Raw genomic sequence first — 27,849 nt, 5'->3', positions numbered from 1 at the left:
TCACAGATCCTCTGAACACAGGACACCACCCAGCCATAGAAAAGCATTTGGTTTTATTTCATGATTTAAATGTTTCTTAAAATGCTGATAAGCTGTGCTAGGAAGATGACAGACATGCTTTTAACATGGAATTTTCATCCTAGAATGTCACTTTTCCAGGAACTACTCAATCCTAGGCCTCTTGCTACAGGCAGGTTCCATGGGAATATACCAAAAAGAGGCAGGGGAACAGATCTCACAGGAGACTGCAGTTCCTTAAAGAGCAGACTGTAGGGACTTCCTGGGCAGTTCACAGGCACCTGTCTCTCTGCTCAGTCATCCAGCGTGAAGTCGAAGGGCTCAAAATCTTTCCGGAAGCGGCGAGCTAGGGTCTCCTCCTCTTCTCTGCTGACCTGACACTGCCTCCAGTCAGACTTGTCAGGAATATTAAGGATGGCTTCACTGGCCAACACCTCCCTGCAGAAGGAAAAAGCACACAGAAGTCAAAATCTGTAACCAACCCCTCCTCCATTTCTCTCCAGCACACCTGTTCCCTAGGCACCATCCAAAGAAGGTATGCAAATAACCTGTCTTTGTGCGAAAGGTTTTCTCCTGCCCCAAGAGGTGTCTGCCATTCAACTGATCAAAATCAAACCCATGTTCAATGACCAACTCAGAGCCTAACTTTTCTTTCATTCTTAAATCCCGTTGACCCCTCTCTCAAACAACTCGCAACTACAGCAGCGGAACTGAAAGAGCAGCGCACCGCCCAGTAGAGGGGAGGTCCCGGTGTCCAAAATGTCTGATGGGCTGGAGCGACAGTCCCAGTACATGCCTTACCTGTGGCTGAGCCCAGGACTACATGGTCCCCCAAGTACTGGTGAGTGTGGCTTTAGGGGCTCCCCAAGCACCTCCAAAGTAGCCCAGACACTCTCTGGGACTTGGGGTTTCAGTGGCACCGCATCCTCTAAAGCCCTGGCCGGCTGAGCTGAGAGCCCTACCCCACCTTCCCAAAGAAGCAAGCAACTGAATTCTGCTTCTGCTACATGAGGCAGATGACCTCATGTTTGGTCCTGATTTCCTTGCCCAAATTAAAGGAGCATAAAACATCTAAAGCACCAAACTCAAATAGTTTTACACTACCTTAAACTATAATTGCTTTGGTCTGGGGGCCATACCCAGAGGTGCCGAGGGGTCACACCTGGCTCTGTGCACACCTGGCAGTGCTCGGGAAACCACACATAGTCCCAGGATTCGAATCAGGACCACAGCTATAGCAGCACGCAGAGCAAGTGCCTTAACCTTTTTCCGACCTCTCTGGCCCCTATAGTTTGGTCATGCATTTTGGAACACGAGTTTGCTGAGGGCAAGGTGCGGTTAGACATCAAGTGCTACAGTCACCGGCTTTTTATTTATTTAGATTTTCGGGCCATACCTGGCAGAGCTCAGGATTTACTCCTGGCTCTGCACTCAGGGCCCACTCCTGGTGATACTCGGAAGACCATATGGGATGCCAGAGATTGAACCTGGGTTGGCCACATGCAAGCGCACAACCATCTGGACTGTAGCTCCAGCCCCACAGCCACTGTCTGAGGTTCCCAACTCTCCTCTTAGGAACTCAGTCTACACAGCACAACAGCACTAACTCAACACCAGCAAAACTACTTTTCTCAGCTCTTGGCTCTTAAGAATAACTATTCACATACACATTATACACACTATTTATGCATCTATATGGCTCAGTTTCCGCTTTCAAGGTACAATAAACAGAAGGGTTGAAGTAAGTCACGTGAGTCTTTTGGAAGTCAAGGGGCCTAACGTCCAGTTACAGCTCTTTGGGCTAACCGCAGTCCACTTCTTCAACTGGAAAATGAAGGGAACCACCACCTTTCTTGTGGAGCAGAAAGTCTTTTCAAGTATTTTGTAATGACGAAAGGCTAGGTAATTAAGTATTCTGAGACAGAGCCCGTGTTAAGCTGCTACTGACAATCGTGAACACAAAGTTACTCAGAGAGAGTCTCTCTCTGCAGTCACGAGTCTGTGTCAGCAGCCTGCACGGCGACAACTGCTGCTGAGGAAGTGAGAGCACGTCAGATGTCTACGATTCCCGGCAGACTTCTTGTTTATCATCTTCTTGATGAAAATGTAGGTAGCTTCACTCAGCAAACAACCAATGGTGATGGTGTCTTGGAGGCATCACAAATTAGTTCAAGGAGGGTATAAAGTTGACACAAAGCTCATTTTAAACAGAGGGCCAGGGGTGAGGTGTGTGTGGGGGGGGGGGGGAAACACTATACTCTCTAATAGTTGAAAATCCGAAAATCAGATACCAGCTTCGGACCATCTGTCTCCTATTTCCTTTCACTGTGATCAGACCCAGGGCCTCACACTTGGAAGGCATCTTTCCCTACCAATGAGCTGCATCTACAGCCCCAATTCCGAACATTTACTCAATTTTTTTCTTGCTAGCAACTCTGGGTCTTTGGTTTGCCTAACTACAGCAGTCCGTCCCTCTATGTTGTGGTCACATTCTTTTTTATAAGAGGTACGGGAAAATGAAGCCAAACCACAGACACTGCAGAACGATGAAGTTGAAACTTACATTTGGGATCCAATAGCACTGGGTTTTAACCGGTGACTGTGTGACCAAGGGCCAATTAATGAGCCAAAACCAAACTAGAGCCATGCTGTATGCTGTATCCTAGATTTTTCTTTGTTTCTGGCCAAAGCTGGCAGTACTCAGGACTTACTCCTGATACTCCTCTATCCATTCCTCCTGGGACCCCTTTCCTTTACTCCACACAAACCTTACACCAGTAATTTTCCCTGAGGAGAAATGTGTTGTATGTGGCTTTTTATTCAAATGTGTCTATAAAACACACAACTATGTTCAGAAACTTCATTTAAAACTACATTTAAAATGCAATCCTTGGGTCTGAAAGACAATACAGTGTGTAAGGAACTTGCTTTGCATGTGGCGAACCCAAGTTCAAAGTTCAATCCTTGGCACTCCATATGTTCCCCCAAGCACCACCAGGAGTAGATCCCCGAGTGCAGAGTCAGGAGTCATTTCTGAGCACCACTGGGTGTGGCTCCAAAACTCAAAACAACAACAATTTTTGTAACAAAAATTGAAAATAAAATACAAACCTTCCAAATTGCAAAGGAAAGTTCTTCTTGATTCTGTGGAAAAGCTTTTCTCCCGTGTCAAGCTCAACATAAAAATATGCAGCTCCTGGCTGTGCAATCTAAAGGTAAGCAGAGTTAGTTACATGACAACATACACTAGTCCTTGAAATCTAAACTCCAAGTTCATCACCACAAGCTTTAACTTCGTCTAGAAGTGGATCTATACAAACAAAAGAGGATGCGTACAGCAGTAGATCCCACACCGCATGGAGCGTGGAAAGCAAAACTGGCAAATCTCACAAGGACCCCCCTACCCCTACCCCATCCTTCTTAGTTCCTTCTTAGGCAATGTAGCACTTTCCCCAGGAAAGCACGAAGGCACTGCTCTAATGCCATCTTCCTTCTAACCGATACCCCATACTCTCATTCCAAACTGTCTCCTGCTTGTGTTAACACCTGGAGATTGGGGACACCTTGAAGTCAAGGACCTCAGACCCTGCACACCAGAAGCCCCCTTTTCAGTGTGATCTGAAGGAACTTCATCCCCCACTTCCGCCTCACCTGCTTGATGTCAGAATGCTCTGGGATCTCCAACAGCTCCATCTGCTGCTCCTGTGCCTGGGTAATGAAGGCATCTTTAATGTCATCGGTACTGCAGCAACTGAGTGGTACTGGGATGACCTGGTTCGGGGTGGAGGGGGGCGGTTAGAGAAAGGAGGAATTCACTGTGCACCGTCGAGAGAGGTCAGGTGGAGACAGAGCCCCCGAGGGGAATCAAATCCATCATAGGGGTGAAGAAGCACCCCTCAGCACAGATTCTCCTCAAGCCAGACAGGCTGAGGGTAGCCTGTCCGGTAGGACTTAAACTTATGAGAAGCGTCTGTCAGAGCAAAGCGGGGACACGGGAACGGCTCGAGAGAGCTCTCTGTCCTCCAGCCCTTGCCAGCTCCTCTATAATGTATGTGGCAGAGTCAGGCCCATTTGAAAACTTAACAAATGCGCCAGATGAAAACCACCACAACTGCATGGAAGTGCCCATAAGCACCTTCCACCCCCTACTCCTCTGAGCTGCCAACCCCTCACAGGCCCTGGTGCCATTTCCTGCCTCCGAGCTACGCTCACGCTGTGCCTCCTCACAGCAGGCCTGCTCCTCTAGACCCTGCCAAGGCCCAAATCTTCCCTGGAGCCTTTCTCAGCTACCCATTCCTTTTCCTTCAAAAAGGCATTATCAGGGGCCAGAGAGACAGTACAGTGGGTATGGCGTTTGCCTTGTACACAGCCTGCCCAGTTCGATCCCCAACACCCTGCATGGTCCCCCGAGCCCCACCAGGAATCATTCCTGAGTGCAGAGCCAGAAGTAATCCCTGAGCATCCCTGGGTATGACCCAAAAACAAACCAAAAAAAAAAAAACAAAACCCTGGGCACAGCCAGGAGTGCTCCACTGATGCCCACCCCACCCAGAAGAAAAGATCCAAGTCCCTACAAGACTCTGTGTGCCCAGGAAGAGATCATCCACCTGCAGCTGGAGATGATGGCTCTTATAATTCCGCTCAAAGAGAATACAACGTTTCCCTCGACTCTTAAAGAAGCGCCTCAGTGTACTCTTGTACTTCTCCACCTCCTCCACGACCTCTGCTGAAAGCTCCACCACTGACTGGTAGTGTCCAATGGGCAGGATGAGGACGTGGTCAGCAGACAAGCCTCCTTTGGCCAGGGCAAGGTAGCACTGAAGGGGAAGCACATGGAGTCAAGATATCAACAATACTGCATAGAGTTCTTTGGCAAGAAAAGTCTGAAAACAGGAGAAGGGAGGGAGGGATGGGGGCGGGGGTGAGAGGAGGCAGGAAGAGGAGGAGGAAGAGGAGACCATAATTATCAATGCCAGTGTTGACATTTGAATTGTTTTCATTATTTGTTTGTGATGAAACTCTTACCTCTAGTCCTACTTCCCCAAAGTAAAGCACCCCACCCCAAGGAGGTACTGCAATAATCCAGCACCCTACCTGCTGTAGTATCTCTCCAGCCCCTCTGAAGACATTTTTTTTTTTTCAGGAGTGACCCCTGAGCACAGAGCCAGGAATGCTAGGACCCATGTGCAGTACCAGAGATCAAATCAGGGCAGGTCTGGTACAAGGCAAGCACCTTCACCCCTGCATTATCCCTCTGGCTCCAACAACAGAAATTTTTTGTTTTTTTTATGAGCCATACCCAGTGCTCAGGGCTTACACCTGGCTCTGTGCTTAGCGGTAACTTCTGGCAGTGCCCAGGGGACCATATGGAGTGCCAGGGATAGAACCAAGTAGGCTGCATACAAAGCAAGTCCCTTACCCACTGCCCTCCCTCTCTAAGCCTTAAGAACAGAAACATTTCTTAACCTAATAAGCAACAGAAGACTCCCATTTTAGAAAGAAAATCTGTTTTAAATAGTAATACCAGCAATTTATCATCCCTCACTTGTATGAACTAAAACATAACAATGCAAATGTCTATAAAGCATCACTCTAGGAAATCCATACCTATTTTTTAGGGAGAAAGAAATGAAGGGACCCATCTTGTGGCCCTGTATAACCTCAGCGAAATCATTATAATCCAAAAAAAAGACAGAACCTAATAAGCACTGGCAAAAACATGGATAAATGGGAATCCTCATACATGGCTGTACATCATCATACAAACAGGAGTCATCAAACTCTGGCTGATGGCTGAGCTATTGGGAAATAGTTTGGTAGTTTCTTAAAAAAGTCAACCTTACAGCTACCTGCAATTCCCTCCTGGAAGTCTATCCGAATTGAAACAATGTCCGAAGACTGGCATAAAAATTGTTCATGGCAGCATTATCCCTAATAGCCAGTGAGAGTCCAAACGGCCATCAACTGATGAATGTCTATTCAATGTGATGCAGTCGGTACAACAGATCACTATTTGACATCAAACTGAAATGAAATACTGAGATAGTCTAGAGGAGCCTCGAGAATATTACGCTAAAAGAAGTGAAAACTAAAACCAGCAACTGGACACTTACAGGTAAATTTTATGACTGAATTATGAAGATGACAAAAACAATAGGATCTCCTGCCTCTGTAAATGGTCTATGGAAGTAACTCACGTGTGTGCCAATGTTGACCACCAAATGCTTCTCCACTTCGGGGCTGGCAAGACAAAACCAGCAGGGTCCTGGAGGCTGAGCTTCACGTGAAAAGAAAGCCAAGTGTTACTACGCTACGAGCCAAGCCTTCCTCCATTCCATCATCCTGCATAACCGAGGCTTGATTTGGGGGGGGGGGAGTCACAGCCTGTGGTCTCAGTGGCCACCCCTGGCTCAAGGCTCAGGAATGACCCCTGGTGGGGCTTGGGGAACCAGGGTTTCGAACCAGGGTCACAGCCACCACAGCTACAAGCCACATAAGTGCCTTCCCTCCTGTCTGTCTCTCTGATCCGACTGAGCCCTATGACCTGCAGCACCACCACAACAACAGAGCCAATGGCGCTTTCCACTGTGACCCGCTCCTACCACCACTGTCAATGAACTAACACTCCATACACTCCATTAGGAAAGCTCTGAATTTGTGACCAACCCGCAGATGGGGGGCAGGGGGCAGGGTGTCGATAGAGGATAACCTCGCACTGACTAAAGTAGCATGGAAAAGGCTGCAATCAAAGAACACTAAACCAGGTGTCAGGAGCCCCAGACATACAGCACTCGGCACGATTTAGCGATGTACGACCCCGTGTAACCATCTTCCCTCCCCAAATCAGCATCTGCATCTTCAAACCATGAGGATGGAGAAAGGATCTGAATGAAACAGCCTGAAGTTCTTCCAACCAGTCGGGCTCTGATGCTGACGTATGAACCTACCCCAGGAGGCAAAAGGTAGGAAGGAGGAAAAGAGCTTTTCTCATCGCTGTTACAAACACAGTCTCAGACAGTCTCAAAGTGATCTGTGCAGTCTCTTTACTCTGGGTCCCAATGACAGACTGTAAAAATCTCCTGACAGAAGAGGTTCTCCTAGCAACGCTGCATCCACGAGCCCCAAAGTAGCCAGCATGACTGACAACAGAGACTGTGGAATCAGGGGACTTACGTGGCTTGCGAGGCTGCTTCGGGTGAGGAGACTTGCTGTCCCTGCCCGTCGAGGAACGTTTCCTTCCCTGCTTTTCATTTAAATCAAAGAAAAATTGACAGGCTGATTCTTCCTGGAATGGCCGAAAGCAGAAGGGAAACTGTGATTAGGCTAACCTTTGGCCTAATTAGCCATTCACAGACGAGGAACATTCCTGCCACGTCCCTATCCCTCCCAGTCCTTCCTGTCTGTTCAAGAAAAGAAAAGATCCCTCCTAATTTTGATGCACAGATACAAGCTACCAAATCATCCCTTTGCAAAAGCAGGTTAAAAAATAGAATAAAGGGGCTGAAGCGATAGCACAGCGGGTAGGGCATTTGCCTTGCATGTGGCCGATTCAGGTTCGATTCCCAGCATCCCATATGGTCCCCTGAGCACTGCCAGGAGAGATTCCAGAGTGCAGAGCTAGGAGTAACCTCTGTGCATCGCTAGGTGTGACCCAAAAAGAAGGGAAAAAAAAAAAGAATAAAGCCGTTTTTTTTTTTTTTTTTTTTTGGTGAGGGATGTTTTTGTTCCACACTTGGCTCAGTCCTCAGGAGACCATCCAATGCCAGGAATTGAACCAAGGGCTCCCACATGCAAAGCATGCACGTTAGGTCCTTGAGCAATTTCTTTGCTCCAGTAAGGCAATTCCTGCCTGAAACAGAATAATATGGACCCATCCATATTTTTCTTCCTACCTCTCTCAAAAGGGTAATAGGCAGTCACAGTCTTAACAGGTCAAAAAAATCTAACTTTAGGAGCTTTTTTTGAAAAGATGAGATGGCTGCTTAAAAAGGAAAAAGCAAAATCTCAGAAGCAAATGATGCATGCTAGGAGAGGTGGATGCTGATGTTCTTGCTAAGGGGAAATATTAGTTTTAGAAAAGCCTGCTATAAAGAAATTCCTCAAGAGTAAATCTTACTGACTAGAACTCATTATATAACATCATAAATTGCATTGCTTAAGCAATTGGATTCTTGCCTTAAAAGTGAATAATCAACTTTATATAAAGATAGAACATAGGAAACAACCCCAACATGTGACTCAAGTTTAGATAAAGTTTTTTAACACATAAAAATATTATCCCTAAATCATAATCATCACAATTTAAAAAAAAATCACTGAGCTTACTTAGAACCTACTAAGGCTTTTTTTATACATTATTAGGATTTTCCAAGGATAAGAATAATTAAAATTCCAAGAATTAAACTTACCTTATGATCTAAACTCTAAACTAGGATACCTGTAATGGATAATCCTGCCCAGAAAATGCCACTTCTCAAACAGGACATACCTCTGGGGCAGGAGTTTGCTTTCCGACGGATGCTTCCTTCCCAGATTTCCTGTAAGGGTTTTCAGTGACATCTGGAGGCTGTTTGACCAGTTCTGTTGCATCCATTAGTTTCATAGGAACAATACTAAACGCATAAAGATACTGTGAAGAAAAAAATGGCACAACATAAGGGAAATTCTGTTTATCCAAATATAACCAATCCAACATACTATGAAAATTTCATAGAAAACTTTGGAAATTGAGTAAAATTAAAAGAACAGTGGCTGTCCAATCTATGGCTCAGAGAATACAGTAAATCAAATGTCAATTCACTGATTTCTATATGAGGTGACCAAAGGCTGACAAAGCTACAAGCAATAAATCAAAGATCCAGGTCTTACACAACATGCCTAGAAGTACTTGCTCGGTAGCCCTTGAATGCAAACTGCTTCTGTGTGAGACCTTGAACTATGCATATTTCACCAATGGACCCAAAAGGAATGCAGAGGGAGGAGTACAGATACTGTGAAACACTCACGGGTCGCTGGGGGTTCTACTGGACAAGGTCAAGGCAGGTGCTATACTAAAATCTCAGATGATCTCCCAGTTGGGGTGCTGGGCTTGACCACAAACCAGAACTGAGAATCAGGGGTGGCACTGCCATTCATTTCTAATGAAAACTAAATGGGACAACTTAGTGCTTCCATCATACATGATACAATCTCTGCTATAAATGCTGGTAAGTTAGCTTAGGAACTAGTATTTTAAAAGTAAATATCTAGACCAAGGAAATAGATACAGGGGGGAGGGGAGGAAGAAGGTGTTGTGGTGGCAGAATGGTGGTGACTAAACCAGGCAGCACTTGGGGCTGTTCCTAGAGCTTCATTCCAGGGTCATTCCCAGTGGTGCTCAGAGGACTATGTGATGCTGGAGATTGAACCCAATTTTTCCCCATGCAGAGAAAATGCACTATTCCTTTGAACTATCTCACTGGTTTGATAACAGGACTGACAGAGATAGTGACGGGGGTATGATTATATGTTTAAATCTCACGATAGAGCAATGCAGCCAGTTAACAATGACATACCATTGTTCATCATATCAGCAAAAACTTTAATAAAAAGTTTTACCGTGGAGCTAGAGAGATAGTACAGTGGTAGGGCACTGGGCTTGCACGTGGCCCACCCGTACTCCATCGCCAGCATCCCATTAGGGCCCTCAAGCATTGCCAGGAGCATCCTGGGTGCAGAGCCAAGAGTAACCCCTGAGCATTTCCATGTGTGGCCCAAAAACAAAAACAAAACTTGACACTGGGGGCCAGAGAGTTAGTACAGCAGGTACAAGCCTTTGCCTTGCACATGGCTCACACAGGTTCAATCCTAGCACCCCATATGGTCCCCCAATCCCTGTAGGAGTCATCCCTCAGCACAGAACCAAGAGAAAGCCCTAAGCATTGCAAGGTGTCCCTAAAAAACAAAAACCAAAGCAAAGAAAAAAAAATTAACACTAACCAGTGACAATGTGGAGAGAGCAGGAAAGAAAGAAAAGGAAGAAAGGAAGGAAGGAAGGAAGGAAGGAAGGAAGGAAGGAAGGAAGGAAGGAAGGAAGGAAGGAAGGAAGGCAGGCAGAGAGCTATTATATAGTTCCAGAGATTGTATAAACTAAAACAAAAAAGTTGAGATAAGGCTTGCCAAGGTTTAAAATGTGTATGCTATCAGGCCAGAGAGTACAATAGATGGGTAAAGCATTTGCCTTGCATGTAGCTGACCTGGGTTCAATCCTCGGCACCCCATTTGGTTCCCTTTGCACCACCATGAGTGATTCCTCAACAAAAAACCACAAGAGCTGAGCACTGCCAGGCAAGGTCCAACAACCAAAAAAAAAGGTGCATACTCTGAAGTATGAGCTACACACCACTCAGGCTTATAAGTCCTGATCACAAAGCACAGAATGTAATTACCATAAGCACTACTGTATTTTGAAAGGTTACTGGGAAAAAAATACAAATTAAACTCTCTATGAATGCACTGGGCTTAAAGGCTTGTGTTATGGGAAAAAAATAAACCAAGTATATCTTTGCTTGTATTTTGTCCATAATTGTTTATTAAGGGGGAGTAATTTTCAGGTTTACTTATCTGCTTATTTTTCCACTTGACAACTGTTCTGATCTTAGCTCTCTGAATTTACAACATTCTGCTTTTGGCTCTCAAGGATCAGAAATGTTCTCAGGAAAGTGAGAAACATAATGTACTTTGATGTATATTTTTTTCATTTTCCTGTATTTTTTTCCAATATAAAACCAAATTCCATGTGTCACTAAGATTTCCTAGAGCACAGAAAGATTAGGGAAATCCTGGGGAGGACTTTATCTCTGATAAATGAAGCTTGTAAAGGAACCAAGAGTATAGCTAAGGGGAAATTCAGGCTGCGGATAGAGTTCAAGTGATCGGGTATATGCTTTGCGTACATGCGGCACTAGGCTTGATCACTGGCACCACGTGTCCTCCCTACCACCCTCTTTCGTCCAAGCCCAAATAAATAATTATGGGCAAACTCCTCCAGGCCTATAGATGATCATACAAAGGTTGGAAGAAAGGAAATTCGTTCATTTGAAAATTTGCCTTTGGAGCCTGAATAACAGGTAAGGCATTTGCCATGCACATTTCTGACCAGTTCGATCCCTAGTAGCCCATATGGTTCCCCCTCCAGGAGCAATCCCTAGCACTGGGCCAGGGGTAAGCCCTGAGCACAGTCAGGTGTGGCCCAAAAAGAAAAAGGAAAGAAGAAAATGCTTTTGTGCCACTGGACCTATTTTCCCCAAGTCTTTTCTATAATTTCTATAAAAAAGGACACAAGGAAATACATCATTACACCTTCACAAAGGAGTCACTCAGGTGCCCCACAGGATGCTGGAGATGGTGAAAGGGAAGATTCAAACACGTGACTGGGCAAGAGAAAACAGTTCTCAGGTAGACAATGAAGATGAAATTTCCAAATATCACCAAATATGCAAGTACCTTTTTCTTTTCTGGATTTCCAACATTTGCCAGAGCTATGTACCTGGTGGCATGCTGTGTACTTTCCTGCAGAACGATGTGATTTCTAGAACACAGGTGAAAGAAAAGAGTTAGCAGCAAACTGCACCCTGCTTTACAATTACGAATTATCTAAGCTCCAGGGAGAGTCCAGCCCCTCAATCTATTTCCACCAGAAACAAAATCTCAATTGTTTCCTATCTCTGGTAAGTTAATCCTCACAGAAAAAAAAATATGATCAAAAGTACAAAACCTCCAACTTTTGGTTCAAGTGTTGGAAGCTGACAAATGTTGATAATATGGGGTGGTAATATTAGCTGATGGATACAAGAGAATTTATTACATTACTCCCTCATGTATAAAAGCTAAATAAAGTCAGAATGAGGGGTTGGAGTGACAGCACAGCGGGTAGGGCGTTTGTCTTGCACGCAGCTGATCCAGGTTCAATTCCCAGCATCCCATATGGTCCCCTGAGCACCACCAGGATTCCTGAGTGCAAAGCCAGGAATAACCTCTGTGCATCACCAGGTGTGACCCAAAAAGAAAATAAAAATGAGAAGGAAATAAGTTTTACATGAAAAAAATGTGTCAAATATATAATTATCTCATTTTTCTAGGAAAAATATCAAAATACTGAGTATAGGTCAAGGAAATAGCGCAAGTGATAGAGTACTTGCCAAACATATACAAGGTCCTGAATCTGATCCCTCGCATGGGCCTCCCAAATACGCCACCAAGCGAAATCCTCATGGCCCCAGGGTCACAGAAAGAAGCCCTAGGCACCTCAGAACAACCCAGGGTGTGGACTCAATTTTTAAAAATACCTGAGAGGGGGCTGGTGAGATGGTACAGTTGGTCAGGCACTTGCCATGCATGTGGCCAGGCCAGGTTGGCTCCCTGGCATCCCTCGTATGGTCCCCTGAGTCTCACCAGGAGTGATTTCTGAGCTCTGGGGCAGAAGAAAGCCCTGAACACAGCCAGGAATGGCCCCCAAAACAAAACAAAACAAAACAAAAAAGTCAAAGAAGTGAAAATTTAGAAAAATCAGCCAATTTCAATTTCAATCACCTTTTTTTTAGGGGGGTCACACCCAGCGATGCACAGGGGTTACTCCTGGATGTGCACTCAGGAATTACTCCTGGCGGTGCTCAGGGGACCATATGAGATGCTGGGAATCGAACCCGGGTCTGCCGCATGCAAGGCAAATGCCCTACCCCCTACCCGCTGTGCTATCTCTCCAGCCCCCCCAATCACCCTCTTTTTTGTTCTCAGAACTTTTTGTTATATATTCATCTTGTTTTATTTATTTATTTATTTGTTTGTTTGTTTGTTTTTATGCAATCTGAAGAGAAATTTGAATCATTGTGAGAATAGTTACAAAGCTTTCAGGATTAGGTCTCAGTCATACAATGATCAAACACCCATCCCTTCACCAGTGCACATGTTCTACCACCAAGAACCCAGTATACCCCCCCACCACCCTGCCTGTGTGGCAGATGATTTTCACTTTACTCTCTCTTTACTTTGATTACATTCAATTTTCGACAGAAAACCCACTATCATTATTTGGAATTTTCCCCCACAATCGGACCTGACGAAAAGGCATCATTAGATGATTTGTTTTCTATTGCTGATAATGATGAGTATATGATATCGCATGTGTTCCAAGATTGGTTTGTGTGCCTCTGAGATCATGGCTGTTAGGAGTGGAGGAGCTGTTCGTGGGCCACTCAGGGTCTCATTGGGCAGGGAGCAGGGCCGGTTCTACCCTCCTCATTGCGAGATTTCCCGAGCGCCCCATCACTGCAAGCTCCTACCTCTCTGTCCACTTGGCTCTGAAATGTGGCAGTCACCATGCTGCCACAAAGGGAAAAAGGCCAAGGGACAAAAACCCTTCCCCTGCCGGAGCTGCACAGGGCCGTAGCTTAGTTCACAGTCCAGGAGTATATCTGCCAGCAGCTGCTGCGTTCCGAGATTGTTTTGTGTGCCCTGGGATCATGGCCTTTCAGGGGCAGAGGAGCCATTTCTAGGCATTTTTTTTTTTTTTTTTTTTTGTATTTCAGGAAAGGTCGCACAGTCACATAAGCAGCCACGCGGTTTGGAGAAATAGTCCTGGTCCCCACATACCGAAGCCATGTTAATAGAAGCTCAGTGTCGCCGGGATTCCATCTGGAGCAGGCAGGGAGACTGCACCTTCTCCATCTGGCACACCCCAGACAATCACCATTTTTTTAAGAAAAGTAGAAGAGGGGCTGGAGCGATAGCACAGCAGGTAGGGTGTTTGCCTTGCATGCAGCCAACCCAGGTTCGATTCCCAGCATCCCATATGGTCCCCTGAGCACCGCCAGGAGTGATTCCTGAGTGCAGAGCCAGGAGTAACCCCTGTGCATCGCCAGGTGTGACCCAAAAAAGAAAAAAAAAAGAAAAGTAGAAGAGCATAACAGGAAGAGTGCTCAAATGGATTGAAGATGCTTTGTATAACAGGAGGCCCAGGATCAATACCCACACTGCTGGGTTTCCCCAAACACTGCCAGGAATGGCACCAAAACAAAAAACATACCAAAAAAAAAAAGTGGAAGATGAGTTAGAGAAATCGAAATACTTCTGAAGCGATTATACTGAGAACAGAGTTTGCACGATTGGCTTGACCTTATCGAAACAGGATCGACTATGCTACCTGGAGTTATGATGATTCCACAGTATTGGTACCTCGACCACTAAAGAACTTCATGTAGGATGATGCCCTTATATCTCAAACTGGAAAAATTTAGGAGTTCATTATCCCAGTAACTAACAAAAGGAACTATAATGTTATATAGCCAAAATAAACACAAGAAGTTTCTAAGAAGGTCCACAACAAATTCTTAAAAAAAAAAAAAATCAGTAAGAACAAACATACCACTCACCGATAAGGAAGCCTCTCATAATAAGCCTTTTCCAAGGCAGCAAAATGATACCTTGGTTTCAAGCTTGTAGCAAGACTGGAGACCAAAGCAGAGCCACATTTTTTGGTATCCACTTCTCCCTAGTAAACAAAAGCCGAGTCAATGTAACAGTCCTATGAACGTATCAAGAAATTAGAGAAGTAATAAGCCACTTGGAAACCTCTTTGAAATCTGTTTATGGGAACAAATGTGGTCCATAGTATTTGCACAGTGAATCCCTTACCTAAGGCAAATGGGGAAATCTCAAATACTTAATGGGAAGGAGAATATTCAATGTAGGATAAACTAGGAATAATTACTGGAAAGGAAGGGAAGCCTCCATCTTAACAGTCAAAACAGTGCTTATGTTTGGGAAAGTAAGCTTTGTCTCTGATGCCCTTACACTAAGACTCTCTAACTTCTATACTGTGCTCCTGGAGGTGTGACAATACAGATAATACAGATAATGAAAACAAAAAGTTAGTTTCCAGGGCCCCTAGAGTTAGAGGAGGGATTAGTCATGGGATGGAACAGCCAAGAACTTCCCCTTAAACATGCAATCCTTTAAGTCAAGAAAGGTATGGTGTGTGGAAGGACAACTATATCCTTGTTATGAAATTCAAAATACAGTTTGTACAAAATGAGGCTTGCGGGGCGGGGGGAGATGGCTCAAAGTGCTGTAGCAGCAGGGGTTCAATCCCTGACACAGCACAGTTCCCATATGCACTCAGACGAACTGTCCCTGAGCACTAACAGGTCATCAGTGTCATCACTGTCATCCCATTGCACACTGATTTGCTCAAGCGGGCACCAGTAACATCTCCATTGTGAGACTTGTTGTTACTGTTTTTGGCATATCGAATACGCCACAGGGAGCTTGCCAGGCTCTGCCGTGCGGACGAGATACTCTCAGTAGCTTGCCGGGCTCTCCGAGACAAGCAGAGGAATCGAACCCGGGTCGGTCTGGTCCAAAAACCAAAAACTAAGAAAAAAATAAATTAGGCTTGTTCCTAAAATATCCCTGGTTTCTATTAACAATAAATTGTGTGCTCTCTCATCTATCTCGTCTGTAACATTATTTATGAAATCTAACAGAAGGTGCACACTGAAGATAAAGAAGTTTCCAAAGCAAATTTTCCACTAAGTAAAGCAAGAGCTTCCTTTTGTCGGAGGCTGGTGTGCTCAGGGTCTCTGCTAAAGGGCTTGGCACTGGCTTCGAGGTGAAGGTGAAGCTGTACTTTCAGTCGTGAACGATAAAATAAATATGACCCAACACTGAAGAGAGAGTGCAGGAGTTAAAGCACTTGCCTTGCATGCAACTGATCCTGCATCACCCCACAGCAGAGCAGCAAAAAGTGGAGAAGGGGAAGGGATTGTTTTTTAAGTTTTAGTAGCCAAAACTTATATAATACTGAATGGAAGCAGGGACTAGTACTGATACTGGATGAAAAACCATTCACTGAAAATTGGTGAACTGTCAAAACTTATGAAGAAGAAAAAGACAAGAGGGGCCAGAGCAATAGTACAGAGGGGAGGGCATTTGCCTTGCACGCTGCCGACGGGGGTTCATTTCCTGGCTTCCCATATGGTCCCCCCAAGCACCACCTCCTGGTGGTGGTAATAATTCCTGAGTGTAGACCCAGGAGTAACCCCTGATCGTTGCTGGGGGTGACCCAAAAACCAAAAAACAAAAAAAAAGAGGAAGACCAAGAGAAGGCACTTGAAGCAGAGAACATTTACAGAACCAGACATTTTTTGTTTTGGTTTTCAGTCACACCCAGTGATGCTCAGGGGTTACTCCTGGCTCTGCACTCAGGAATCACTCCTGGGGTGCTGGGGATAAAATTCAGGTGGGCAGTGTGCAAAGCAAAAGCCTTACCCACTATACTAGCTCTCCAAGATAGGAGCAATCTCATCTGTGAACTATGCTTTTCCTACGATCAAATTTAGTTTTATTTAATTTTCTAGGATTTCTCTCAATCAATTTGTTCATTTTTTTTAATTAACTTTAATTTTGGGTTTTAGTCAGCTCATATAACTTTAAGTTCCCTAAAAAAATATCAAGCACCCCACTAAAAGGTACGAAGAGCAAAAGACACGATCTAAAGAGCGAAACAGCCCCACGTAGTTTACTTTTAGAAATTCCAACCAAACAAGCACTACTCACAGAAGAATTCCCAAAGTTTCCCACGTACTTGGGCCATGGGGATGTAAGCAAGATATCAACTCCCTTGAAGCCAGGTGTTGAGCACAGCGTGTCTCTCAGAGTCGCCATGTCGTTGGCAGTGAAGCTATATGCCGGTGCCGGCTCGCTCAGGGCCTCCAGCCCACTGAGGTACACAATCTGCAGTCCCGAGCTCCCGGTGAAGACGCCCTTACGCCCTGGAGTCACAGGAAAACAGACAATGTTTTAGTCTCTCAGACCTGCAGAGAGAAATGGTTGTGAGGAAGACAAATCTCCCTCAAACCAGGTCAGAGTCTCTGGTTCCCTGACCCTCTCTGGGCCTGAATGATGCTCCCTTCCGGGCCATGGGCCTCAGGACCTGGGACCCACAATGGTGCACAGGCTTGGGGGCAGGCAGGCTGTGGGAGCCCAGGGGTCCGAGCCTCAACTGCCAGAGGGAGGAAGAGGGCAGGCCTGCCTCAAGAAAGAGCTTTCTGCCATTGGAGTAGGAGCTACAGTACAGCAGGGAGGGTACTTGCCTTGCACGCGCTGACCCAGACTCGGTTCCTGGTACCCCATGGGTCCCCCCCATCCCAGCCAGGCATAAGCTCTAAGCACTGCCAGGTATGGCTCAAAATAAAGCTTTCTGCTATCAGAGGAGACACTATATAGATGAAAGAGACCCAGACACCTGTGTGCAGGGCAAAGCAATGAGAAGCTTTGCAGACCATCCACAAATCGGGTTTATGAATGTCCTGATTATTTCTTTACTCTCCTAAGGAAGCTGGCTTCCAGAACAGATGCATTCCTCATGCAGGTGGGGCTTTCAACAGAAGGAAAACATGTGGAAAGAGCAACTGACTGGGGAGCTGGAGCAATATTACAGTGGGTTGGGCCCACTGTAATATTGCCTTGCACCCAACTGTCCCAGTATCCTATATGGAACCCCCAAGTACTTCCAGGAGTGATTCCTGAGTACAGAGCCAGGAGTAGCCCGGAGCATTGCCAGGTATGACCGAACAAGAAGAAAAGAAAGAAAAAAAGAAAAAAAGAGAGAAAGAGAGAAAGAAAGAAGAAAGGAAGGAAGGAAGGAAGCAAGGAAGGAAGGAAGGAAGGAAGGAAGGAAGGAAGGAAGGAAGGAAGGAAGGAAGGAAGGAAGGAAGAGCAACTGTTTGGGAACAATTGAGGGTCCCCTCTTCTAAATTTACTCCTGGCTTGTGACCTTGATCCCAGACCTTCCTGTTACCTCCAAGACTCAGATCCATCAACTGCTGCCTCCTTTACACCCACTGTTTTCTCATTTGAAAACGGCGAGAGTGACTGAGAATATAGCACTGAATCTAAGAATCGGGAGTTGAATGGGCGAATATTATATTCTCTTCTTAAAAGAAACAGATAAAAAAAAAAAAAGAAACAGATACACTACCATATGCACTTAAGCACTCATACTGGGAAAACAGTAACAAATAAATGAAGTGTTCTCTTCTTTTATTTGTTAATGATAGAACTCATCATTATGGTGAGTTCTGAATTTCTCACCATAATGTTTAGTTTGACCTCTGAATTAGGTCATTAACCCACCACAATCTAGTTTCTCAGCAGTCTCTTGAAAGTCACTAACAGCCCTGTAATTACCAAAACTATTCTCTCTTCACTCAGATTTTATAAAATTGACAATAGCTTTACCTCTCCAAACACCCTTCTAGGGTCCAGGAGATAGCGCCGGGAGAGCATATACCTGGTTATGTATATACACCTGGAGAGAATATACCGGGTTGTGCAAACTGAGCAAAAGGGTGAGAGCACAGAGGACAAAACGTGACCATAAGGAAACAGATACAGACATTGGCAAAGAACCTTCCCCCATTTTCTCAGAAGCTGTGGAAGAATCTAGTCACCAATCTTCTGGATGACTAGGTCCTGGGGACACCTTATTATGTTCATGACAAACACACAAAAGATGAACTTACCCAGGTAAGTAATGTTCTCGGCTAATTCACACCCATTGGGATCCTTGAAATATTTTACTGTTTCCTGGTTATTGGCACCCAACACATACGTCTGAATGGGGGCTGGTAAGGGGAAACAAACAGGACACCGCGTGATTACAAGATCTGCACTGGGAATTGAGAAATCCTCCCCATGCCCCCCACCCCATGAAATATATTCCTAGCAAAAGCCAAGAATGGAATCCTGAATGTGGAATCTGCTCTCCATTTAGGGTACCGCACATCCACGCCCCCAACTGATGAGTGTCATCTTAAAGAGAGGTTAATATATCGCATTAGGAAAAATATAGTAGACCATATAGAGTTTAATTAAAGACAATGAAAGTGAGGGGGCTACAGAGATAGTGCAGCAGCTAGGGTGCTTGCCTTGCACAGGACCGACCCCAGCTCGATCCCCAGCACCTGATATGGTCTGCCAAGCCGACCAGGAATGATCCCTGAGCACAGAGCCAGGACTAAGCTCTGAGCACTGTGGGTGTGGCCCTACCTCTTCCAACTCCACACCAAAAAAACAAAAACAAAACCCAAAAATCTGAAAGTGAAAAAGGAAAGAATGCATAGTTACACTGTTAAATGTCTTCCTACTGAGAAGAAAAATATTTTTCTGGAATTAAATTCAACTGAATTCAATTCAATATGCAAACATTTATGTACATACACATTCCTGCCAGCATAACACAGAGCTCAAAGGGAAAATTCTTAATAAATGACTCGTGTGAAACACCCACAAAGCAGTGGGTGGCCTTTAAATTTTTGTTAGAAAAATCACTTGTTGGGGCTGGAGAGAGAGCAGGCACTTGCCTTGCACCGGTTCAATCCCCAGTACCGCATATGATCCCCCTAACCCTGCCAGGAGTGATCCTTGAGTACAGAACCTTCAGTAACCCCTGTGGACCACCGGGCATGGCTCAAAAACAAAATAAATCAAAGAAACCATTCATAAGATCATTTCTGTACCTTTCTTGATGCCAGTTTTATAATCCTCCCATTCAGCCTCTGAGGTGGAGCCAAAGAAATTTCCTACACACAACAGCAGCTAAAATGAGTTTTTTAAACATGTGTAAGTTTTTTTTTTAAACAACACACAAAAAATTGACAGTAACACTATTTAGTTATTCATACTAGTTAATGGTCTCAAACCCAGTAATTTGCAGTATGTCAATGTCTAAGTCTTTAACAACAGTAAGAAGTCTGACTCTATAAATTACTAAGCTTTACTGGGCCAGAGAGATAGTACAAGGTTTAAGTGCTTCCCTTGCACGGAACCAAGCCCCTCCCTCCAATCCCCAGTACAGAATACAGTCCCTGGACACCCCCAGGAGTCACTGCAGAGCAGTCAGGAAGCCCTGAGCACTGCCAGCTGTGTCCCTCCCAGACAAAATCTTTAAACTAAATAATTGCTCAGTGAGTCAAATTCTGATTGATGAGGAAGCATAAGTCAGAGAGAGGCAAAGAAATGAACCCTAAGAATCCTTCTGGGAAATACAAAACCTTTAGACAATAGAGGCCGGAGCGCTAGCATACTGGGTAAGGTGCTGGCCTTGCACGTGGCTGAGTTGGGTTCAAGCCCCGGCATCCCATATGGTTCCAGGGAACACCGTCAGGAGTGATTCCTCAGTGCAGAAGCAGAAGTAACCTCTGAGCCCTGACAAGTGTGGCCACCCCCCTCCGGAAAAGATTTAGACATTAGATATCTTGAGAGATTAAGGCATAAAAGACTATTTCCTGGGCAAGAGAGATAATACAGCAGGTAAGGGGCTTGCCGTGCACATGACCAACCTAGGTTGGAACCCTGGCATCCCCTATGGTCTGCCAAACTCTGGCAGGAGTGATCCCTGAGCAGAGCCAGGAGTAAGCTCTAAGCACAGCTGGGTGTTGGCCAAAACAAAACAAAAAGACTGCTGTCTGCTGTCTTTACCCAACCTTTAGCACAATGAACAAATTAATTCCTAGAATATTTCTGTTACTTTGGGGGGGGCAGGGGGACCTGGGGTGATGTTGGGGACAGAATCCAGGGCCTCAGGCATGCAAGGCAAGTATTCTCTGCTGAACCACCTCTACAGCCCTTGGAGTATTTTCCTGTACTTCAATAGTTCAGTCTAATAAACAACCACACAAAATATTTTCACATGGTTCTTTCTATTTCTCTTATCTGACTTAATCCAGAACGAGAAGTAGATCAGTGCTTTCCCAAATCTCATCACTTAGGGAGGTTTCACTGTCTACTTTCAGTATTGTGTAAGGTACTACAGTAACAAGATTCAAATTAAGAAAGGATAAAATGTTGGGTCTCCCTAACCCAACACTCTATAGCTACTAAGTTCCTATGCTCAGAAACTCAGACAAGAAAACAAACTCAGACAAGAGTGCGTGTTCCACAGAGAAATGAATCAAAGAGCCCAAACTTCAGCATGTTTCACTACAACCTTAAAATCAAATTCAGTAAAAAAGAAACATCTTACATCAAAGTCTCCGCTTTTCTTTTGAATTGCTCGAACTCTATTGAATAAAACATCAAACTTTCCTTCAACATCTCCACAAGCCAACCTGCAAACAAGAGAGAAAAGTTAAGGCTTGGGCCAGTGAGTTTGGGATCAGGTCCAGTGCAGGGGATCCAGTCTCCTGGAGGGTCAGCGCAAACTTTCACGGGGCACTGGGCAGCTCCTCCTAAAGGTCTTACCAACAACTTCACCTCAACATATGGAGCTTATTATCTGGGAAATAAAGGGAGAGAGAGAAAGCTACATGCTTAAGTGAGAAGACTGGCTTCTCGGAATCGAAAAGCCCTGAGTAACCAGCCGGAGGGAAGTTACATACAGATGTTTTCCATAACCACTTTTGTCCCAAATTCTTTACATGCGAAAGCTTTCCCTGGGGCAAAGCACTGAGCTTTGGGTGATCCATTCTTCCTCTTTCTTGTTATTTTTTTGGTTTCGGGCCACACCCATTGGTGCTCAGGTCTTACTCCTGGCTCTGCACTCCGGGATCACTTCTGATGGGGCTTGGGGAACTGTATGGGATGCCAGGGATCAAACTCGGGTCAGCCATGTGCAAGGCAAATTCCCTACATACTGTACTATCACTACTTGGTGGTCCGTTTTTGAGTTTATTTTTACTTTTGGTTGGTGCTCAGGGGTTACTCCTCAGGAGATCATATGTAGTGCCAGGGATCAAACCCAGGTCAGCTGCATGCAAGGTAAATGTCTATCTACTGTACTATGGCTCTGGCCCCCATTCTTGAGTTTCTGTTGTAGTCTTTGTCCCTGTATTGTTGATGCCGCCCCTCCCAGAGATCCAGCCTGGCAAAGGACCTAAAATTCTGTATCACAAAAGCTTTTTTCTGGGCTCCTGAGATGGGTCTTCTGTCTTTGGGCTGGTTTAGGTTCCAGACTGCTTTCTCCAACATACATTTCCAGTGCCCCCCTCCCCTTTCTTAGCTCTCCGCCTGCAATTTAACCAAACCGTGTCCAAGTTCTACTGATTACATCTCCTGCATAGAATACCCACATTTTTCTTGTACTCTACCTATTCCTAGTTGCTGTCATCTACTCTGACTCTAATTTATTCTCCATGAAGCTGCCAAAACAGTTTCTGGAATAAAAATTTTACTATGCATTCTTAAACATGCTATTTTCTTTCTTTTTATATTTTGTTAAATTTTTAATCACCATGAATCACAGTGTTACAAAGTTATTCATTATTAAGATAACTGATGTTCCAACACCAATCACTTTACCAGTGTCCACTTCCCTCCACCAATGTCTGGAGTTTCCCTCCTGTTTCCAGCCTTCCTCGAGAGCAGGCACTTTTCCCTCCCTCATTGTCCTAGTGTTTCTTCCCTAATATATCTTCCCCACCTCCAATCCAGTGGTAAGCTTCCTATTGAAGAACCCAGGTCGTTTGCTCTCCATTTTTACTGCCTTTGGGGCTTTATTATTCCTTCACAAAGCTTCTTTATATCCCACATACGAGAAAGATCATTCTGTGCATGTTCCTCTCTCTCTAATAAACTTCACTCAACATGATACTCTTCAGGGCCCTCCATCTAGCAGCAAATTGCATGACTTTATCTTTTCTTACTACCGAGTACTATTCCATTGTATAGATGTACCATGGTTTCTTTATCCAGTCATCTGTTCTTGGGTACTGGTTGTTTCCAGATCTGAGCTATTGTGAACAGCGCTGCAATGAACAAAAAAGTGAAAAATGTCTTTTCTGGATTGGGATTTTGGATCTTCAGGGTATATTTCGAGGAGTGGGATTGAGTATGGAAGCTCAATTGCTACTTTTTTGAATCAAGACCATATTGACTTCAAAAAAGGCTGTATCAGCCAACATTCCCACCAACAGGAAACAGGGGTCCCAAACATGCCTATGGTTTTTAAGCGATAAATATAATAATGCTAATCAAGACTAAATCCTCTCCTAATTCCTCATTTTAAGCCAAATACCCCTCTTACACCCTTTCTCCTAACTGTGAACCCTTTCTATCATTTATCACTGTCAAAATATTTCAGGCAGAGAACTAAGAGCGTCCTGGTAAAGTGTACTGGGGAAAACTGCCTGAACTTAAACCAGCCCAAACACATGGAAGACCTCTGAAATACAGGATCCATCTGAGCAGCCTGGAAAGCTTCTGTGACATAGAAATCAGGACTGGAGCAAGGTTGGATCCATGACTGCAGGGATAAAGTCTAACCAGGACCTCAGAATGGACCCCCAAAATTAATTGCTTTTCCCAATGAAAAAAATCCAAGAAAGTCCTACTGCATAAAGAATTCCAGGGGCCAGAAAGTAAGTACAGGGGTTAAGGTGAGTTTGCCTTGCACATGGCAGACTGCAGTTCAACAGTACTTACTATTCCTAGCACCACATATGGTCTCCTGAAAAAGGTGTAAGCCCTGAGCACAGCCACGTGACTGGAGCAATAGTACAGTGGGTAAAAGTGCTTGCCCTGTGTGTGGCACACCTGGGTTCAATGCCCAGCATTCCCTGTGGTTCCCTGAGCATCGCCAGGTGTGCCCCCACCTTTTTTTTTAATTTTCTAAAAAGAAATTTCTTTCCTTTTCTTGCAAAGAACAATTGCTCATTCCAGCCTGAGTCCATGGCTCCCAGAGAACTGGCGGTGAGGACCAGTCCCCCAAGGAGAGCTGAACAAGACTTCAAGTGCGGCTTGGCAGCCGCCTCCAAAGAAGGTACAACGCCAGCCAAGGACTTCCCACAGGAAGCAAAGCGGGTCCGACGGAGAGAAGGAAAAGCTCTTTTCTGGAGGCTACTTCCCTCTCTCCCCACTTCACCCAACTCACTTGCAAAAATAATTTTTCCATTTGCCGGAGCTATTTGGTAAATAACTTTTACCGGACGACAGTCCCTATGAAAGTCGAAACTCCACCATCCAAACACCTAACACAGTGCCTGGCCCACCTCGACCGCTCAGGAAATATTTAAGTGAATGTGAGCTCTCTTCGCTATTCCAAAGTCCCCTCCTTCCAAAACGGTGCACCAAAGCTGGAGCTTTATCTGTCCGGTTTGCCGCGGGCCAGGGCCCGTCAACGGGCTCCAAGGCTGGAAACTTCCGTTGAGCACGGGAGCTTCCTTAACGGAGAGGAAAGCGAGGAGCGAGGAAGGAGGTTCGGCGCGGGAAGCTTCCGCTTCTCCAACGAACGGCGCAGCGTCCCTTCTTTTTTCGGAAGCGAAAACGGGAACGAGGCCGGCCCCTGCACCCACGAAGAGACGCGATCCGGGTCCAGCCACCCCCGGCCGGCGAGCATGCTCCCTTTTCCCGCCCGAGACACCCCGCGTGCAGGCGCACGGGGCGCGCGCAGGGGCATGTGCACGCGCACGCACACGCGCGTGCACCCCGGGCGTCCGGCTCACGGTCACTCACAGGCGCAGCGGCTGCTGAGCCATCGTACCGATGGCAATAGCCCAGCCTGGACGACCACCCGGCACCCCGACACTCCGCAGCCGGCTCCCGGCAGAACTGAGGCGCGGAAATAAGACGTCAGCGCGTCGCAGTCAAGGAGGGGCGGGCCGCCTACGGGGAGCGCCGAGGGACAAAACTCGTTCAAGCACAACCACCGCCCCTTTCTCCCCCCAATTCCTCCAATCCCCTCAGCCCCCACCCCACCCCTGGGGCAGACGTGAAGGAGGAGGAATGGTAAGAGAGAGAGGGGAACGGGGATAGCAAAAATAAGTGAGTAAATCTCAAATCGAGGGGCTGGAGCGATAGTACAGCGGGTAGGGCGTTTGCCTTGCACGCGGCCGACCCGGGTTCGATTCCCAGCATCCCATATGGTCCCCCAGCACTGCCAGGAGTAATTCCTGAGTGCAGAGCCAGGAGTAACCCTTGTGCATCGCCAGGTGTGACCCGGAAAGCAAAAAAAAAAAAAAAAATCTCAAATCGACCTGTTTGGGATTTCTTTCAAACCGATGGAAGCTATTGAGAGCGGGGCCGGGACGACTGTACAGCGGGTAGGGTGCTAGCCTTGCACGCATCGGATCTGGATTTGATCCCCAGCATCCCGTAAGGTCCACCAAACTCTCCCAGGACTGAGCCCGGAGCAGAGAGCCAGGAATACGGTCTAAGCACTGCTGGATGTGGCGAAAATTTTATTTTAATGATGAAAAACGTTTCTATTAAAATCAAGCCCACCACCTTGATTATGTCTTTTCACTGAGTCTCATAACTTACAGACATCGCAGAATTTTGTGTGTTTGGGTTTTTGGTTTTGTTGTTGTTGTTTTTGCTTTTTGGGTCACACCTGGCGATGCAAAGGGGTTACTCCTGGCTCTGCACTTAGGAATCACCCCTGGCAGTGCTCAGGGGCCCATATGGGATGGTGGGAATCGAACCCCGATGGGCCTCCTGCAAGGCAAACGCCCTACCCGCTGTGCTCTTGCTCCAGCCCAATGTTTGCTGTTTGGGTGTAGCTTTTTGCCCAATAAGAAAGAGTAGCACTGCAGCACTGTTGTACCATTGTTCATCAATTTGCTCCAGCGGGCACCAGTAACATCTCCATTGTGAGAGTTCTTGTTACTGTTTTTGGCATATAGAATGCACCACGGGTAGCTTGCCAGGCTCTGCCTTGGGGGCGGGATACTCTGTAGCTTGCTGGGCTCTCCGAGAGGGGCGGAGGAATGGGCGCGGCTGGCCACATACAAGGCAAACGCCCTACCCACGATGTTATAGGTGAGTACCAGGTATTAAAGGAATAGATACAAAGAAGCAAGCGTTGGTTCCCAACTACTTCTGAAAGTCAGGGAAGATTTACTAACAGTTAGCGAAGTAATAAAAATCAATTGAAACAAAACAGGTTTAAAAAAGGATCAGGGTGGGGGGAGGGCTGGAGCAATAGCACAGCGGGTAGGGCGTTTTGCCTTGCACATGGCCAACCCGGATTGATTCCCAGCATCCCATATGGTCCCCTGAGCACCGCCAGGAGTAATTTCTGAGTTTACAGCCAGGAGAAATCCCTGTGCATCTCTGGGTGTGACCCAAGAAGGAAAAAAAGGAATCACAGGAGAGCCAGTAGGTAAGGTGCTTGTCCTACAGGTAGTGGACCCGGGTTCATTTGCCTGCCAGGAGAAAAGTACTGAGCAGAACCAGAAAGAAAAAGGAAAAAGGGAGGAAAACACTAAGTTCTTGTTTTCTTCACAACTCCTACAATTTTGGGGGGAAAGAGCAAGCTCCCTGACTCATAAATTATTAATGTCCCTGCTTACCAGTATATATACAAAGCACACGTTTTTCTCCCTATTTTTGGGTACTATGGCATAACCCAGAACTGGAGAAGAGACTGAATAATGTACTGGGTGGATACCTCAAAGGGCACAACTACATGGCTTGCATGGGGCCAGGTTTGACTCTGCCACACACCACCCCCTGTACGGCTTCCCTGGCATCGGATACCTTCTATCTGTAAGACTCCATTGTACACCACCGAGGAGCCCCTGAACTCCAAATGACAAGACTGAATCTTGAATAATAGTATGAGTTGTCGAAAATGAGCAGGCAACAATCCCAGAAAAAAAAAAAAAAAAAAGGATATAGAGCCAAAGCGTGCAAATAGGGCATTTGCCTTGATTGGGATGGGCCTGATTTGATCCACAGCACCCCATATGGTTCCCTGAGCATCACCAGGAGTAATTTCAGAATGCAGAGCCAGAAGTAATCCCTAAGCACTGCCAGATAAGATTCTCCCCCGTCCCCCACCATGATATGAAAACTTTAACCATGGAATTATGTATTAACTTTACAACTTCTTTACAAATCTGAGTCTATTCCAGTTTATGGGGAGAAAATTATTATTTTTTTATTTTGGGGTCATACCCAGCGATGCACAGGGGTTATTCCTGGCTCTGCACTCAGGAATTACTCCTGGCAGTGCTCAGGGGGACCATATGGGATGCTGGAAATCGAACCCAGGTTGGCCACGTGCAAGGCAAACTCCCTACCCGAGGTGCTATCGCTCCAGCCTCCTATGGAGAGAAAATTAACGTAAGAGAATTTAAGGTTTCTCAATATAGCTGAACAGAAAATGAAATTGAAAATATAAAAATGGACTCTTGGATGACTGTTGTCTCGACTTTTGACACACATTCTTCTTATTTTTATGGGGATCTCCTTGGGAGACCCTGAGGCTAGGTACAAGGATGCTCACTGGTGGTTCCAGTCGCACAGGCTCCAATTGAAGCCTAGCACTGCTCCTGTCCATGGCACATACAGATTCTCTTCAGACACACCAGGAATATTTGCTAGGTCATATCTTAGGCCCCAAATAATCTCAGATCCATTAAGATAGAAACTATATCAAATATATTTTTTAACCACCATGGTATAAAACTAGCATTCAACCTCAGGAGAAATATTTGAAAAATCACAGAAATTAAACATACTCCCTTACAACCAATGGAATAAGAACATTAAAGGGAAAGAGACTGGGAAGGAGATATTCTTTTTTTTTTTTTTTTTTTTGCCTTTGGGGTTACACCCAGCGATGCACAGTGGTTACTCCTGGCTCTGCACTCAGGAATTACCCCTGGCAGTGCTCAGGGGAACATATGGGATGCTGGGAATCGAACCTTGCTGCATGCAAGGCAAACACCCTATCTGCTGTGCTATTGCTCTAGCCCCAGAGACAGAGTTCTTAGGATGCAAGTCCTGTATCCTAAGAAGAGGTTGTCATACACACTCACACACACACTAGTGTCATGATACTAATGTCTGTCA

The 27,849-nt window shown here is 45.6% G+C and overlaps 1 protein-coding gene and 1 non-coding gene across 9 annotated transcripts; both read right to left on the bottom strand.

Moving 5' to 3' along the window:
* Positions 1–38: 38 nt before the first annotated feature.
* On the bottom strand, positions 39–24,599 carry CWF19L1 (CWF19 like cell cycle control factor 1). 8 transcript variants are annotated; one of them, XM_004616357.2, is made up of 14 exons: positions 24,505–24,599; positions 21,080–21,164; positions 19,575–19,653; positions 18,579–18,680; positions 16,612–16,826; positions 14,427–14,545; positions 11,503–11,587; positions 8,507–8,647; positions 7,192–7,303; positions 6,216–6,295; positions 4,626–4,835; positions 3,670–3,789; positions 3,130–3,227; positions 39–456 (listed from the first exon to the last, which is right to left on the bottom strand). In XM_004616357.2, the coding sequence occupies exons 1-14, from the start codon at positions 24,525–24,527 to the stop codon at positions 312–314; spliced, it is 1,614 nt and encodes a 537-aa protein (XP_004616414.2). In that variant the 5' UTR covers positions 24,528–24,599; the 3' UTR covers positions 39–311. The 8 variants fall into 8 exon arrangements, with proteins under 8 accessions (XP_004616414.2, XP_054975612.1, XP_054975608.1 ...); XM_055119637.1 differs by having other exon boundaries at positions 24,533–24,589; XM_055119633.1 differs by having other exon boundaries at positions 19,575–19,637; positions 24,505–24,537.
* On the bottom strand, positions 3,987–4,131 carry LOC129399497 (small nucleolar RNA SNORA12). The gene has a single exon (XR_008627131.1). It is a non-coding gene; the product is annotated as a small nucleolar RNA SNORA12 (small nucleolar RNA).
* Positions 24,600–27,849: the final 3,250 nt, after the last annotated feature.

The sequence above is a fragment of the Sorex araneus genome, chromosome 11 (genome assembly GCF_027595985.1).
Source record: "Sorex araneus isolate mSorAra2 chromosome 11, mSorAra2.pri, whole genome shotgun sequence".
Classification (NCBI taxonomy): Eukaryota; Metazoa; Chordata; class Mammalia; order Eulipotyphla; family Soricidae; genus Sorex; species Sorex araneus.
This window is presented reverse-complemented; position numbering and strand designations above follow the sequence as displayed.